The sequence below is a fragment of the Protomyctophum parallelum genome (genome assembly GCF_964188405.1).
Source record: "Protomyctophum parallelum genome assembly, chromosome: 15".
Classification (NCBI taxonomy): Eukaryota; Metazoa; Chordata; class Actinopteri; order Myctophiformes; family Myctophidae; genus Protomyctophum; species Protomyctophum parallelum.
In genome coordinates this window covers 29,851,994-29,869,408 of record NC_139710.1, presented here as the reverse complement: position 1 = coordinate 29,869,408, position 17,415 = coordinate 29,851,994, and the positions used below count along the sequence as shown (strand labels likewise).

Sequence of the window (17,415 nt, the reverse complement as noted above, 5' to 3'; positions counted from 1 at the left end):
CCCCATAGCCCCATTAAATTCCCATTCAATTGAATGCAATTCATTGAGGGCTTATGGTAGGGGAAATAGCCAATAAGGAGTTTTTGCACAAAAAAAAACACCTGGACCTCTTTGGTGGGGACGTAACGACTACAAAGAAAGGTAGGAAAGGTAAAAAAAAAATAAGTATTCTTGCATGGAATTCTCCTTTAAGTCAATAAATATACTTAAGTTACTTTCCACCACTGGTTTAAAAAAAAAAAAAGGGGGTAAAAAGTAAAGTAACACAAATGGACGGAAAGGAACGGTCGTGATGAAAGTGTCTGATGTCATGTCTGTGTCCTCAGCGTCCAGCTACCAGAGGATGTTCACCAGAAGGAACCAGAACCAGCACCAGCACCAGCACAAACACAGCAGTCTGTACAGCATCAACAACTTCCGGCTGAGGCCCGACGACACCGCCGCCCCCCACGGTCGCCTCCACCAGCGCAACCGCGTACGGAGGCGGACCGCGCACAAGCTAAAGAGACAGTGATTGGCTGCGGCGAGCGCCGTGCCGGCCGGGCCTTCTCCTCGACAAACCGCCATGTCGGGACCACACACACACTGGTGGAACGGACGGACCCCAGGGGGGGGGGGGAAACCCCTCCTGCTTCCATATGGGGGGGGAAACTCCTCCTCCGTTGTGACGGTGGATGGGAATCTGAACGAGATCCTTTTTTTTTTTTTTTTTGTCAAAGACGTTCGTTTTCGAAAAAAAGGATATAGTCATAAATGGACACTGTATTTTTTATAACAATGGGAAATAAAGGAAAACGCATACCTTCAGCTGGCTACTGGAAAAGAGAAAACACTTCACTACTTAATTCTGGAGAAGAAGATTTACCGAAACAACTCATGCATGGAACAAACATGGACTGGAAAACGGCTTCACACATGACTGTGCTCTTCAAACAAACAAAAAGAAACAAAACCAAAGAATCACCCAAGTGTTCCTTATAACCGGAAACCACCTTTTTTTTATGAAATGATAGCGCTTAGGTTATGGCAAGATTTATGATGCAGAGCAGTTTGACCCGGACTTGTATACATAATATCTCTACGTCAAAGCTCTGGGCTTTGAGTATTAAATAATAAATAGTTCTGGTAGAAACAAACCTATACTGGGTTTCTCAGAACACCAGTAGAGGCAACCGGTGATATTAATGCCTCACTCAATGTTTACATTTATTAGACTGATATATCACATGCATTAGGCCTACACACGTAGGTAAACCTTTATACCATGTTCAGTCTTCCATTCATCAAACCTCAAAGATGACTTTTGATGATTTTTTTTACAATCACATTCCAGATTATTAAGAGATATAAGAAGCCAGGCCGGGAAAACCTTTTTGTCCAATCCGATTTTATATATATATTTTTTTGAACTGCTGGCGACCTCCCTCTTTGTACAAACTGTGTCATCTGTGTTGGCCATCCGCGGATCGAGGACAGCACTCCACGTCGCCATAAATATTTATGATACATAGATTTATACAGAGTGAATATATACAAAAACAAATGTTCTAATGGATTCTATTGTATAGTCCTGGGGGGGGGGGGGGAAGAACCACAGATGTGTACCGAGGCACAGCCATAGTCGAACAACGTTCTTTTAAAAGCAGAAGAAGGGAAGTGTGTCGACTCAAGTCGTGTTGTAAACTCTCCTGTGGTGTTTTGATTCTCTACTACGGTTTCAGCGCAATTCTTCCCTGCCTTTGTTTACATCCACTACTACATTTATCGCTTTCACTTGTCCCCCCACACACCGATATTAGTGTCGAGTAGTTTTAGTGATACTCTGTCGTCTCTGCTTCCACCTTTTCTGTTTGTCTTGGGTCAAGGTATTATCTTTCACTAAAGAGAATGTATTTTGTGACACACTTAAAGAAAGAAGACAAAAAAAAAGGAGACACTTGAACGTAATGCCTGTTTTGTTTAACCAGAGATGCGTGTAATTTATTTTCGAGCTGCTTTTCCGTTCTTTCTCGTGGCTTTGGTCCTGGTCGAGCCTGTGTCACCTCCTCCTTCGACCATGCCCTATAGTCTCTCAAGCCGGATAACTATTCCACAATGTTCCTAATGTCATATACCAGCGGTTCTCCGTCCTTTTTTTAATTTCAAGAACGCTGAGAGTGTTCACATTTTGTACACTCTCAGAGTTGAATGCAGACCTATAAAGGTCTATTTAAATCCCTGGACTCCCACGTTGAGAACCACTTGCTACATAGATGTCTCGAGAAATTAGGAAAGAAGCCAGAGAGTCACAATGAGTTTAATGCAAAGCGGATGAAAGTGACACTTTACCCGAACCTTACTGTGGACAAACACAGCCTTTCTGCAACGTTACAAAAGGACAAGAATGGACCAAAGACCCCCCCCCCCCCCCCCCGTCAGCTGCAATAGCCTTTGTTTTCTAACTTTTACCAAAAACACATTGTACAGATATTAATACTGATGGAAATGTGCATTCTCCAGCATTTTGCTCCTTTTTTTGGTGGGAAAAAAAAAAGTCTGACGTATGTTTTGTTTTGTCTGAGAGAGAGAGAGAGAGAGAGAGAGAGTGTGTGTGTGTGTGTGTGTGTGTGTGTGTGTGTGTGTGTGTGTGTGTGTGTGTGTGTGTGTGTGTGTGTGTGTGTTTCAGCATTAACGTGCACATAATATCATTTTATATTTATAGTATAATAACAGTTTTATTTTTATTTTACAATGTGAATGTCTGGGCTGTTTGTGAATTAAGTTGAATTGAGATGAAGCTGCTTGACCTTGCTCCCAATCACCAAGAGAAATAAAAGAATAAAGTATGCATTTGTTTTCATTGTGTTTAAACCGCTATTAATGTGTTATTTTGTCCAGTCTGGGTAGAGTATGTTAACACAATTTATTACACGGCTTGGTTGGATACTTGATTCTGATTGGTCAATCGCTGAATAATGGTATGCGCGTGACATCATTTAAAAAAAAACCTTTTTTATCTGCTTTCTCTTCAAACAACATTATGTCCAGTGGTGAAGATTAACTAATTGCGTGCACTTAGTAATTAAGTGCTGTACTTGTACAAGTACAATTCTTGGTTGAGGTAGCCTATACGCTGACTTTCGTATGCCTACGTTAAACCGTGGGGCAAATATTGAACTTTTCCTAAACTACGATTAGCTCACAGCTATAGTTACTAGCTCATATTGTGCCGTTTGGCAAGCTTGTAGATTAGCTTTTTTACTGACAGTTAAAATATTTGAAAAATAATTAAAAAAAAATATCAGTATTAGTACATGGCACTGAAAGTATATTTTGATGCCAATACTTTTCTGAAGTATTGGATCATACAGGCCTTTCACTAGTAGGCCTATAGGCCTACATTTTTTTTAAAATATTGTGATCTTTCTACTTTTACTCAAGTAAAGATTCTGAGAACTTCTTCCGCCACTGCACAATATTTCCCAGTCCTTGTTGCACTGCAGACATATTCCAAAGCTAAAATTGGATGCATGCAATACCCCTCTGTCTACAGCAGGTTGTGCTATTAGTCTATATCCCTCAAGATGGTGTTCTGACTGTTCTCTCAATGTACGGCATGGAGAGACAAAGTAGTAGACCTACCTACTTGTATAATTTGCAAATCTTGTTGTTACGCCCCTTTTGGATAGATAGATCAGATGATACCGTCGCTGTCAGGTGGAAATCTTGTATGTAATAATACTACTGTATGAGTTATTGACACTCCCCCCGTTGCAGACAGACAGACAGACAGACAGACAGACAGACAGACAGACAGACAGACAGACAGACAGACAGACAGACAGACAGACAGACAGACAGACAGACAATACACACAATAGTAAACGAGTGAAATAAACCAACTTACAATGTAAGCTTGGAAGTTGAATAGAGCTGTGAGTGATATCAGAGTGAAATCTGCTTAAATATTGATTTATTGATTGATTGATTGATTGAAAATGTATTAACAGTTTGCAGAATTACATTTCAAGCACAACTCAATACAAAGACTGTTAACTGTGAGTGGACGATTCAATTCATCAAAACATTCAGAGACGTACGTACAAATACAGTTCAAAGCCAAAGAGCAGAACGGGAATTCATCATAAAGGAGGTTAAAAGGGAAGAAAAAAAACATATATAGCCTACGCAGCTAACATGTCCATCTGGGCCCAATTGGGTTTTGACATGGGCTATGGACATGGGTTCCAAGTGGGCCGTGCACCCAGTTTTCACAAAGGGCCCACCCTTGTTAGCCCATATGGGCTTACGTGGGTTTCTAACTGGATCTTACGTGGTATCCAAATGGGCCATTTTATTTCAGAACCATGTGTGCGCCACCTGTGTTTGCCTATATGGGTTTGAACTGGGATCTGATTGGGCCTTAACACATCGTTTGCGGGGTCAGTATCTATACGTCATTTGTCAGCCGATCGCCATGTGCGTATCACGTATCTACAGTATACGCATTTATAGCTTTTTTATTGAATACTGTATCTCCGATCGCATCTTCAAAGTTCCGGGTATGTGATCCTGAAAAAAGAGAGAACCCCCCCCCCCCCCCCCCCCCCCCCCTTATGAAAAGAGGCGGCAGTCTATGGGCGGTCCGCTTCCTTTACGTGTATATGTCAGGGGATCTAAAATGGACGCGCCCATGATCTAGTGTGTGTGAATAGAAGAGTAACACTCGATTCCCCCTCCCCTCCTGTTTCTACATGGTTTCTCCCGAGGAGGTGGATGGATTTTCCGAGAACGAGAGAGAGACAGACCCCCCCCCCCCCCCCCCTCCTCGGTCTCTCGTTCTCGGAAAATGATTGAACGCACTACGCAGCCTAAGAAGTGCATCGACTTGCCCGTCATATTCATATTCATATGGGGGACCGCCATGAAAACAGTGGCCGCTGACATGTCTTCCGTTGGGGTTCTGCACATAGCCGTCTTCGCCAGCAATCACTATAGCTCGTGTGATTGTAACACCTTTTTATTCATTATAATTCCAGTGATAAGACCGCAATGAACGCGTCGGGGACGTTATCGACCCGGTTGTAATGTATAACGAATACACATTTCCTCATCCTAAACCGTTGTGTTCTGTGGTGGAAGCCATTTCCCCTTCCTCGTCGAGGAAGCCGGGCTTAGCTCCTTTTTAGACGTTTTTTATCCCATTTTTAGACGCACGGCTATTGTTTAGTGGGATGGTCGAAAATGATGAAAAACGAGAAAAACGAGAAAAAAAAAAGATGGGCTATAACCCATGTTTTTTTTTCTTTTCATTTCTTTCAAATCCTCAAAAAGGATGAAAAACGGCGTGCTACAGTATGCCGTACGATATGGGCTATAGCCCATGGTCAAAAATGATGAAAAACGAGGATTTAAAAAGAAATCAATAATTCAAAAAACGATGGGCTATAACAAATGTTTTTCTTTTTTTTTTTTTTTTTAATCCTCAAAAATGATGAAAAACGGCGTGCTATAGTATGCCGTACGGTATGGGCTATAGCCCATGTTCAAAAATGATGAAAAACGATGATAAAAAAAATAATCTAAAATTCAAAAAACGATGGGCTATAACAAATGTTTTTTTTTTTTTTTCAAATCCTCAAAAATGATGAAAAACGGCGTGCTATAGTATGCCTTACGGTATAGCCCATGGTCCAAAATGATGAAAAACGAGGATAAAAAAGAAATCAAACATTTTCAAAAACATTTTCAAAAATCAAACATTTTAATTTTTAATTTTTTTCAAATCCTCAAAAATGATGAAAAACGGCGTGCTATAGTATGCCGTACGATATGGGCTATAGCCCATGGTCCAAAATGATGAAAAACGAGGATTAATTTTTTTTTTAACATTAAAAAAACGATGGGCTATAACCCATTGTTTTTTTTTCATTTTTAATTTTTTTCAAATCCTCAAAAATGATGAAAAACGGCATGCTATAGTATGCCGTACGATATGGGCTATAGCCCATGGTCCAAAATGATGAAAAACGAGGATAATTCTTTTTGTCAAAAATTAAAAAAAACGATGGGCTATAACCCATCGTTTTTTTTTTCATTTTTTCATTTTTTTCAAATCCTCAAAAATGATGAAAAACGACGTGCTATAGTATGCCGTACGATATGGGCTATAGCCCATGGTCCAAAATTATGAAAAACGAGGATAAAAATAAATAAATACAAAATAAAAAAAAACGATGGGCTATAACCCATTGTTTTTTTTTTCATTTTTTCACTTTTTTTCAAATCCTCAAAAATGATGAAAAACGGCGTGCTATAGTATGCCGTACGGTATGGGCTATACCATGATGAAAAACGAGGATTAAAAAAAAATCAAAAATTCAAAAAACGATGGGCTATAACAAATGTTTATTTTTTTATTTTTTTTTAATCCTCAAAAATGATGAAAAACGGCGTGCTATAGTATGCCGTACGATATGGGCTATAGCCCATGGTCCGTTAAAAACGAGGATTTTTTTTTCTTCAAAAATTCAAAAAACGATGGGCTATAACCCATGGTTTTTTACATTTTTTTCATTTTTTTCAAATCCTCAAAAATGATGAAAAACGGCGTGCTATAGTATGCCGTACGATATGGGCTATAGCCCATGGTCCAAAATGATGAAAAACGAGGATTAAAAAAAAAATCAAACATTCAAAAAACGATGGGCTATAACCCATCGTTTTTTTTCATTTTTTCATTTTTTTCAAATTCTCAAAAATGGTGAAAAACGGCGTGCTATAGTATGCCGTACGATATGGGCTATAGCCCATTGTCAAAAATGATGAAAAACGAGGATATTTTCTTTTCTTCAAAAATTCAAAAAACGATGGGCTATAGACCGATTCCGTAGCGGGTCTCATGGTCGCAGCCTACGTATTTCCTGTAGGCGGACTCGACATAGCTGCGGGAGTAAAACCCTCACCAGGCGCACCTCTTCCACTACAGTGAACGGCAGAGTGACTGATGTTAGTTTGCCTCAAACTTTACTCCTTTACCTGCTTTTTTACTAACACTAACATTACAAAGATGCCCAGAACATCGAGATGAACCTGTGTAGTTTATGGCTGCTCCAACAGTAGTGGCAACATAAAAAATAAAAAAACGGAATGTCAAAATATCCACCGTGGTGGCTGAGACCAGAGCCATTGAGTAATGGTTGAGACAAAGCAGTGAAGGGTCCTGAAAGATACATAATTTCAGTCTTACCCAATACCCAATCTTTCTGTTTTATGAACACAAGGCTGCTGTATTTTATACCTCATACTAAGCATTTAAAGTATGAGGTATAAAGTACAGCAGCCTTGTGTTAATAAAACAGAAATATTTGGTATTGGGTAAGACTTGCGTTATGTATCTTTCACTGCTTTGTCTCAACCATTACTCAATGGCTCTGGTCTCCGCCACCGCGGTGGATATTAGAAATTCCATTTTTATTTTATTTTTTATGTTGCCACTACTGTTGGAGCAGCCATAAACTACACAGGTTCATCTCGATGTTCTGGGCATCTTTGTAATGTTAGTGTTAGTAAAAAAGCAGGTAAAGGAGTAAAGTTTGAGGCAAACTAACATCAGTCACTCTGCCGTTCAAGGTAGTGGAAGAGGTGCGCCTGGTGAGGGTTTTACCCCCGCAGCTACGTCGAGTCCGCCTACAGGAAATACGTAGGCTGCGACCATGAGACCCGCTACGGAATCGGTCTGTAACCCATCGTTTCTTTTCATTTTTTCATTTTTTTCAAATCCTCAAAAATGATGAAAAACGGCGTGCTATAGTATGCCGTACGATATGGGCTATAGCCCATGGTCCAAAATTATGAAAAACTAGGATTAAAAAAAATAATAATAATAATAATAATAAAAGATGGGCTATAACCCATCGTTTTTTTTATTTTTTCATTTTTTTTCAAATTCTCAAAAATGATGAAAAACTGCGTGCTATAGTATGCCATACGATATGGGCTATAGCCCATGGTCCAAAATGATGAAAAACGAGGATAAAAAAAGAAATTCAAAAATTCAAAAAATGATGGGCTATAACCCATCGTTTTTTTCATTTTTTTCAAATCCTCAAAAATGATAAAAAACGGCGTGCTATATTATGCCGTACGATATGGGCTATAGCCCATGGTCAAAAATGATTAAAAACGAGGATAAAAAAAATAATTCAAAAATTCAAAAAATGATGGGCTGTAACCCATCGTTTTTTTCATTTTTTCATTTTTTTCAAATCCTCAAAAATGATGAAAAACGGCGTGCTATAGTATGCCGTACGATATGGGCTATAGCCCATGGTCCGTTAAAAACGAGGATTTTTTTCTTCTTCAAAAATTCAAAAAATGATGGGCTATAACCCATCGTTTTTTTCATTTTTTCATTTTTTCAAATCCTCAAAAATGATGAAAAACGGCGTGCTATAGTATGCCGTACGATATGGGCTATAGCCCATGGTCCAAAATGATGAAAAACGAGGATAAAAAAAGAAATTCAAAAATTCAAAAAATGATGGGCTATAACCCATCGTTTTTTTCATTTTTTTCAAATCCTCAAAAATGATAAAAAACGGCGTGCTATATTATGCCGTACGATATGGGCTATAGCCCATGGTCAAAAATGATTAAAAACGAGGATAAAAAAAATAATTCAAAAATTCAAAAAATGATGGGCTGTAACCCATCGTTTTTTTCATTTTTTCATTTTTTTCAAATCCTCAAAAATGATGAAAAACTGCGTGCTAAGGTATGCCGTACGATATGGGCTATAGCCCATGGTCCAAAATGATGAAAAACGAGGATTGAAAAAAAAAAATCTAAAATTCAAAAAACGATGGGCTATAACCCATCGTTTTTTTTTCTTCATTTTCTTCATTTTTTTCAAATCCTCAAAAATGATGAAAAACGGCGTGCTATAGTATGCCGTACGATATGGGCTATAGCCCATGGTCCAAAATGATGAAAAACGAGGATAAAAAAAATAATTCAAAAATTCAAAAAATGTTGGGCTATAACCCATCGTTTTTTTCATTTTTTCATTTTTTTCAAATCCTCAAAAAGGATGAAAAACGGCGTGCTATAGTATGCCGTACGATATGGGCTATAGCCCATGGTCCAAAATGATGAAAAACGAGGATAAAAAAAAAAATCAAAAAATCTAAAAACTATGGGCTATAACCCATCGTTTTTTTTTCTTCATTTTTTTCATTTTTTTCAAATTCTCAAAAATGATGAAAAACTGCGTGCTATAGTATGCCGCACGATATGGGCTATAGCCCATGGTCCAAAATGATGAAAAACGAGGATAATTCTTTTTTTCAAAAATTCAAAAAATGATGGGCTATAACCCATCGTTTTTTTCATTTTTTCATTTTTTCAAATCCTCAAAAATGATGAAAAACGGCGTGCTATAGTATGCCGTACGATATGGGCTATAGCCCATGGTCCAAAATGATGAAAAACGAGGATAAAAAAAACAATTCAAAAATTCAAAAAATGTTGGGCTATAACCCATCGTTTTTTTTATTTTTTCATTTTTTTCAAATCCTCAAAAATGATGAAAAACTGCGTGCTATAGTATGCCGTACGATATGGGCTAAAACCCGTGGTCCAAAATGATGAAAAACGAGGATTAAAAATAATAATAATAATAATAATAATAAATGATGGGCTATAACCCATCGTTTTTTTCATTTTTTCATTTTTTTCAAATCCTCAAAAATGATGAAAAACGGCGTGCTATAGTATGCCGTACGATATGGGCTATAGCCCATTGTCCAAAATGATGAAAAACGAGGATTCAAAATTAATTAAAAAATTAAAAAAATGATGGGCTATAACCCATCGTTTTTTTTTCTTCATTTTTTCATTTTTTTCAAATCCTCAAAAATGATGAAAAACGGCGTGCTATAGTATGCCGTACGATATGGGCTATAGCCCATGGTCCAAAATGATGAAAAACGAGGATAAAAAAAACAATTCAAAAATTCAAAAAATGTTGGGCTATAACCCATCGTTTTTTTCATTTTTTCATTTTTTTCAAATCCTCAAAAATGATGAAAAACGGCGTGCTATAGTATGCCGTACGATATGGGCTATAGCCCATGGTCCGTTAAAAACGAGGATTTTTTTCTTCTTCAAAAATTCAAAAAATGATGGGCTATAACCCATCGTTTTTTTCATTTTTTCATTTTTTTCAAATCCTCAAAAATGATGAAAAACTGCGTGCTATAGTATGCCGTACGATATGGGCTATAGCCCATGGTCCAAAATGATGAAAAACGAGGATTGAAAAAAATATCAAAAATTCAAAAAACGATGGGCTATAACCCATCGTTTTTTTTTCTTCATTTTTTCATTTTTTTCAAATCCTCAAAAATGATGAAAAACGGCGTGCTATAGTATGCCGTACGATATGGGCTATAGCCCATGGTCAAAAATGATTAAAAACGAGGATAAAAAAATTAATTCAAAAATTAAAAAAATGATGGGCTATAACCCATCGTTTTTTTCATTTTTTTCAAATCCTCAAAAATGTAGAAAAACGGCGTGCTATAGTATGCCGTACGATATGGGCTATAGCCCATGGTCCAAAATGATGAAAAACGAGGATAAAAAAAAAAATCAAAAATTCAAAAAATGTTGGGCTATAACCCATCGTTTTTTTCATTTTTTCATTTTTTTCAAATCCTCAAAAATGATGAAAAACGGCGTGCTATAGTATGCCGTACGATATGGGCTATAGCCCATGGTCCAAAATGATGAAAAACGAGGATAAAAAAATTAATTCAAAAATTCAAAAAATTATGGGCTATAACCCATCGTTTTTTTCATTTTTTCATTTTTTTCAAATCCTCAAAAATGATGAAAAACGGCGTGCTATAGTATGCCGTACGATATGGGCTATAGCCCATGGTCCAAAATGATGATAAACGAGGATAATTCTTTTTTTTTTTAATTCAAAAAACGATGGGCTATAACCCATCGTTTTTTTTTTTCATTTTTTCATTTTTTTCAAATCCTCAAAAATGTAGAAAAACGGCGTGCTATAGTATGCCGTACGATATGGGCTATAGCCCATGGTCCAAAATGATGAAAAACGTGGATAAAAAAAAAAAGAAAAAAAATCAAAAAATGATGGGCTATAACCCATCGTTTTTTTTTTTTCATTTTTTCATTTTTTTCAAATTCTCAAAAATGATGAAAAACGGCGTGCTATAGTATGCCGCACGATATGGGCTAGAGCCCATGGTCCAAAATGATGAAAAACGAGGATAATTTTTTTTTTTTTAAATTAAAAAAACGATGGGCTATAACCCATCGTTTTTTTTCATTTTTTCATTTTTTTCAAATCCTCAAAAATGATGAAAAACGGCGTGCTATAGTATGCCGTACGTCACGATATGGGCTATAGCCCATGGTCCAAAATGATGAAAAACGAGGATAAAAAAATTAATTCAAAAATTCAAAAAATTATGGGCTATAACCCATCGTTTTTTTCATTTTTTCATTTTTTTCAAATCCTCAAAAATGATGAAAAACGGCGTGCTATAGTATGCCGTACGATATGGGCTATAGCCCATGGTCCAAAATGATGATAAACGAGGATAATTCTTTTTTTTTTAATTCAAAAAACGATGGGCTATAACCCATCGTTTTTTTTTCATTTTTTCATTTTTTTCAAATCCTCAAAAATGTAGAAAAACGGCGTGCTATAGTATGCCGTACGATATGGGCTATAGCCCATGGTCCAAAATGATGAAAAACGTGGATAAAAAAAAAAAGAAAAAAAATCAAAAAATGATGGGCTATAACCCATCGTTTTTTTTTTTTCATTTTTTCATTTTTTTCAAATTCTCAAAAATGATGAAAAACGGCGTGCTATAGTATGCCGCACGATATGGGCTAGAGCCCATGGTCCAAAATGATGAAAAACGAGGATAATTTTTTTTTTTTTTAATTCAAAAAACGATGGGCTATAACCCATCGTTTTTTTTCATTTTTTCATTTTTTTCAAATCCTCAAAAATGATGAAAAACGGCGTGCTATAGTATGCCGTACGTCACGATATGGGCTATAGCCCATGGTCCAAAATGATGAAAAACGAGGATAAAAAAATTAATTCAAAAATTCAAAAAATTATGGGCTATAACCCATCGTTTTTTTCATTTTTTCATTTTTTTCAAATCCTCAAAAATGATGAAAAACGGCGTGCTATAGTATGCCGTACGATATGGGCTATAGCCCATGGTCCAAAATGATGAAAAACGAGGATAAAAAAAAAAATCAAAAAATCAAAAAATGATGGGCTATAACCCATCGTTTTTTTTTTTCATTTTTTTCAAATTCTCAAAAATGATGAAAAACGGCGTGCTATAGTATGCCGCACGATATGGGCTAGAGCCCATGGTCCAAAATGATGAAAAACGAGGATAATTCTTTTTTTTTTAAATTCAAAAAACGATGGGCTATAACCCATCGTTTTTTTTTCATTTTTTCATTTTTTTCAAATCCTCAAAAATGATGAAAAACGGCGTGCTATAGTATGCCGTACGATATGGGCTATAGCCCATGGTCCAAAATGATGAAAAACGAGGATTAAAAAAATATTAAAAAATTCAAAAAACGATGGGCTATAACCCATCGTTTTTTTCATTTTTTCCAATTTCTCAAAAATGATAAAAAACGGCGTGCTATAGTATGCCGTATGATATGGGCTATAGCCCATTGCCAAAAATGATGAAAAACGAGGATATTTTCTTTTCTTCAAAAATTCAAAAAACGATGGGCTATAACCCATCGTTTTTTTCATTTTTTCATTTTTTTCAAATCCTCAAAAATGATGAAAAACGGCGTGCTATAGTATGCCGTACGATATGGGCTATAGCCCAAGGTCCGTTAAAAACGAGGATTTTTTTCTTCTTCAAAAATTCAAAAAACGATGGGCTATAACCCATCGTTTTTTTCATTTTTTTATTTTTTTTTCAAATCCTCAAAAATGATGAAAAACGGCGTGCTATAGTATGCCGTACGATATGGGCTATAGCCCATGGTCAAAAATGATTAAAAACGAGGATTTTTTTTTCTTCAAAAATTCAAAAAACGATGGGCTATAACCCATCGTTTTTTTTCATTTTTTCATTTTTTTCAAATCCTCAAAAATGATGAAAAACGGCGTGCTATAGTATGCCGTACGTCACGATATGGGCTATAGCCCATGGTCCAAAATGATGAAAAACGAGGATAAAAAAATTAATTCAAAAATTCAAAAAATTATGGGCTATAACCCATCGTTTTTTTCATTTTTTCATTTTTTTCAAATCCTCAAAAATGATGAAAAACGGCGTGCTATAGTATGCCGTACGATATGGGCTATAGCCCATGGTCCAAAATGATGAAAAACGAGGATAAAAAAAAAAATCAAAAAATCAAAAAATGATGGGCTATAACCCATCGTTTTTTTTTTTCATTTTTTTCAAATTCTCAAAAATGATGAAAAACGGCGTGCTATAGTATGCCGCACGATATGGGCTAGAGCCCATGGTCCAAAATGATGAAAAACGAGGATAATTCTTTTTTTTTTAAATTCAAAAAACGATGGGCTATAACCCATCGTTTTTTTTTCATTTTTTCATTTTTTTCAAATCCTCAAAAATGATGAAAAACGGCGTGCTATAGTATGCCGTACGATATGGGCTATAGCCCATGGTCCAAAATGATGAAAAACGAGGATTAAAAAAATATTAAAAAATTCAAAAAACGATGGGCTATAACCCATCGTTTTTTTCATTTTTTCCAAATTCTCAAAAATGATAAAAAACGGCGTGCTATAGTATGCCGTATGATATGGGCTATAGCCCATTGCCAAAAATGATGAAAAACGAGGATATTTTCTTTTCTTCAAAAATTCAAAAAACGATGGGCTATAACCCATCGTTTTTTTCATTTTTTCATTTTTTTCAAATCCTCAAAAATGATGAAAAACGGCGTGCTATAGTATGCCGTACGATATGGGCTATAGCCCAAGGTCCGTTAAAAACGAGGATTTTTTTCTTCTTCAAAAATTCAAAAAACGATGGGCTATAACCCATCGTTTTTTTCATTTTTTTATTTTTTTTTCAAATCCTCAAAAATGATGAAAAACGGCGTGCTATAGTATGCCGTACGATATGGGCTATAGCCCATGGTCAAAAATGATTAAAAATGAGGATTTTTTTTTCTTCAAAAATTCAAAAAACGATGGGCTATAACCCATAGTTTTTTTCATTTTTTTATTTTTTTTTCAAATCCTCAAAAATGATGAAAAACGGCGTGCTATAGTATGCCGTACGATATGGGCTATAGCCCATGGTCAAAAATGATTAAAAACGAGGATTTTTTTTTCTTCAAAAATTCAAAAAACGATGGGCTATAACCCATGGTTTTTTTCATTTTTTCATTTTTTTTAAATCCTCAAAAATGATGAAAAACTGCGTGCTATAGTATGCCGTACGATATGGGCTATAGCCCATGGTCCAAAATGATGAAAAACGAGGATAAAAAAATTAATTCAAAAATTCAAAAAATGATGGGCTATAACCCATCGTTTTTTTCATTTTTTCATTTTTTTCAAATCCTCAAAAATGATGAAAAACGGCGTGTTATAGTATGCCGTACGATATGGGCTAAAGCCCATGGTCCAAAATGATGAAAAACGAGGATAAAAAAAATAATTAAAAAATTAAAAAAATGTTGGGCTATAACCCATCGTTTTTTTAATTTTTTAATTTTTTCATTTTTTTCAAATTCTCAAAAATGATGAAAAACGGCGTGCTATAGTATGCCGCACGATATGGGCTATAGCCCATGGTCCAAAATGATGAAAAACGAGGATAATTCTTTTTTTCAAAAATTCAAAAAACGATGGGCTATAACCCATCGTTTTTTTTCATTTTTGGGCTATAGCCCATGGTCCAAAATGATGAAAAACGAGGATTAAAAAAAAAATCAAAAATTCAAAAAACGATGGGCTATAACCCATCGTTTTTTTTTTCTTCATATTTTCATTTTTTTCAAATCCTCAAAAATGATGAAAAACGGCGTGCTATAGTATACCGTACGATATGGGCTATAGCCCATGGTCAAAAATGATTAAAAACAAGGATTTTTTTTCTTCAAAAATTCAAAAAACGATGGGCTATAACCCATCGTTTTTTTCATTTTTTCATTTTTTTCAAATCCTCAAAAATGATGAAAAACGGCGTGCTATAGTATGCCGTACGATATGGGCTATAGCCCAAGGTCCGTTAAAAACGAGGATTTTTTTCTTCTTCAAAAATTCAAAAAACGATGGGCTATAACCCATCGTTTTTTTAATTTTTACATTTTTTTCAAATCCTCAAAAATGATGAAAAACTGCGTGCTATAGTATGCCGTACGATATGGGCTATAGCCCATGGTCCAAAATGATGAAAAACGAGGATTAAAAAGAAATCTAAAATTCAAAAAACGATGGGCTATAACCCATCGTTTTTTTTTTCTTCATTTTTTCCAAATCCTCAAAAATGATGAAAAACGGCGTGCTATAGTATGCCGTACGATATGGGCTATAGCCCATGGTCCAAAATGATGAAAAACGAGGATAAAAAAAATTATTCAAAAATTCAAAAAATGTTGGGCTATAACCAATCGTTTTTTTCATTTTTTCATTTTTTTCAAATCCTCAAAAATGATGAAAAACGGCGTGCTATAGTATGCCGTACGATATGGGTTATAGCCCATGGTCCAAAATGATGAAAAACGAGGATAAAAAAAATATAATAATAATTAAAAAAAAGATGGGCTATAACTCATGTTTTTTTTCATTTTTTCATTTTTTTTAAATCCTCAAAAATGATGAAAAACTGCGTGCTATAGTATGCCGTACGATATGGGCTATAGCCCATGGTCCAAAATGATGAAAAACGAGGATTGTTCTTTTTTTCAAAAATTCAAAAAACGATGGGCTATAACCCATCGTTTTTTTTTTTCATTTTTTCATTTTTTTCAAATTCTCAAAAATGATGAAAAACGGCGTGCTATAGTATGCCGCACGATATGGGCTAGAGCCCATGGTCCAAAATGATGAAAAACGAGGATAATTCTTTTTTTCAAAAATTCAAAAAACGATGGGCTATAACCCATCGTTTTTTTTTCATTTTTTCACTTTTTTCAAATCCTCAAAAATGATGAAAAACGGCGTGCTATAGTATGCCGTACGATATGGGCTATAGCCCATGGTCCAAAATGATGAAAAACGAGGATTAAAAAAAATATTAAAAAATTAAAAAAACGATGGGCTATAACCCATCGTTTTTTTCATTTTTTCATTTTTTTCAAATTCTCAAAAATGATAAAAAAAACGGCGTGCTATAGTATGCCGTATGATATGGGCTATAGCCCATTGCCAAAAATGATGAAAAACGAGGATATTTTCTTTTCTTCAAAAATTCAAAAAACGATGGGCTATAACCCATCGTTTTTTTTCATTTTTTTCATTTTTTTCAAATTCTCAAAAATGATGAAAAACGGCGTGCTATAGTATGCCGCACGATATGGGCTAGAGCCCATGGTCCAAAATGATGAAAAACGAGGATAATTCTTTTTTTCAAAAATTCAAAAAACGATGGGCTATAACCCATCGTTTTTTTTTCATTTTTTCACTTTTTTCAAATCCTCAAAAATGATGAAAAACGGCGTGCTATAGTATGCCGTACGATATGGGCTATAGCCCATGGTCCAAAATGATGAAAAACGAGGATTAAAAAAAATATTAAAAAATTCAAAAAACGATGGGCTATAACCCATCGTTTTTTCATTTTTTCATTTTTTTCAAATTCTCAAAAATGATAAAAAAACGGCGTGCTATAGTATGCCGTATGATATGGGCTATAGCCCATTGCCAAAAATGATGAAAAACGAGGATATTTTCTTTTCTTCAAAAATTCAAAAAACGATGGGCTATAACCCATCGTTTTTTTTCATTTTTTCATTTTTTTCAAATTCTCAAAAATGATGAAAAACGGCGTGCTATAGTATGCCGCACGATATGGGCTAGAGCCCATGGTCCAAAATGATGAAAAACGAGGATAATTCTTTTTTTCAAAAATTCAAAAAACGATGGGCTATAACCCATCGTTTTTTTTTCATTTTTTCACTTTTTTCAAATCCTCAAAAATGATGAAAAACGGCGTGCTATAGTATGCCGTACGATATGGGCTATAGCCCATGGTCCAAAATGATGAAAAACGTGGATTAAAAAAAATATTAAAAAATTCAAAAAACGATGGGCTATAACCCATCGTTTTTTCATTTTTTCATTTTTTTCAAATTCTCAAAAATGATAAAAAAACGGCGTGCTATAGTATGCCGTATGATATGGGCTATAGC

At 35.4% G+C, this 17,415-nt stretch overlaps 2 protein-coding genes across 2 annotated transcripts in view; one reads left to right on the top strand and one right to left on the bottom strand.

Annotated features, from left to right (window-relative positions):
* The window catches only part of vcana (versican a), a 76,315-nt gene extending 73,488 nt beyond the window's left edge, over positions 1-2,827 (top strand). The window contains exon 14 of the mRNA XM_083783428.1: positions 327-2,827. Coding sequence (XP_083639554.1) covers positions 327-514 — 188 coding nt within the window. The 3' untranslated portion in view covers positions 515-2,827. The remainder of the gene's footprint in view (positions 1-326) is intronic.
* The window catches only part of LOC310871792 (E3 SUMO-protein ligase ZBED1-like), a gene marked incomplete at both ends in the record, with an annotated part of 36,802 nt that continues 21,592 nt past the window's right edge, over positions 2,206-17,415 (bottom strand). The window contains one exon of the mRNA XM_083783427.1: positions 2,206-2,244. Within this exon, the coding sequence (XP_083639553.1) occupies positions 2,206-2,244 (39 nt within the window). The remainder of the gene's footprint in view (positions 2,245-17,415) is intronic.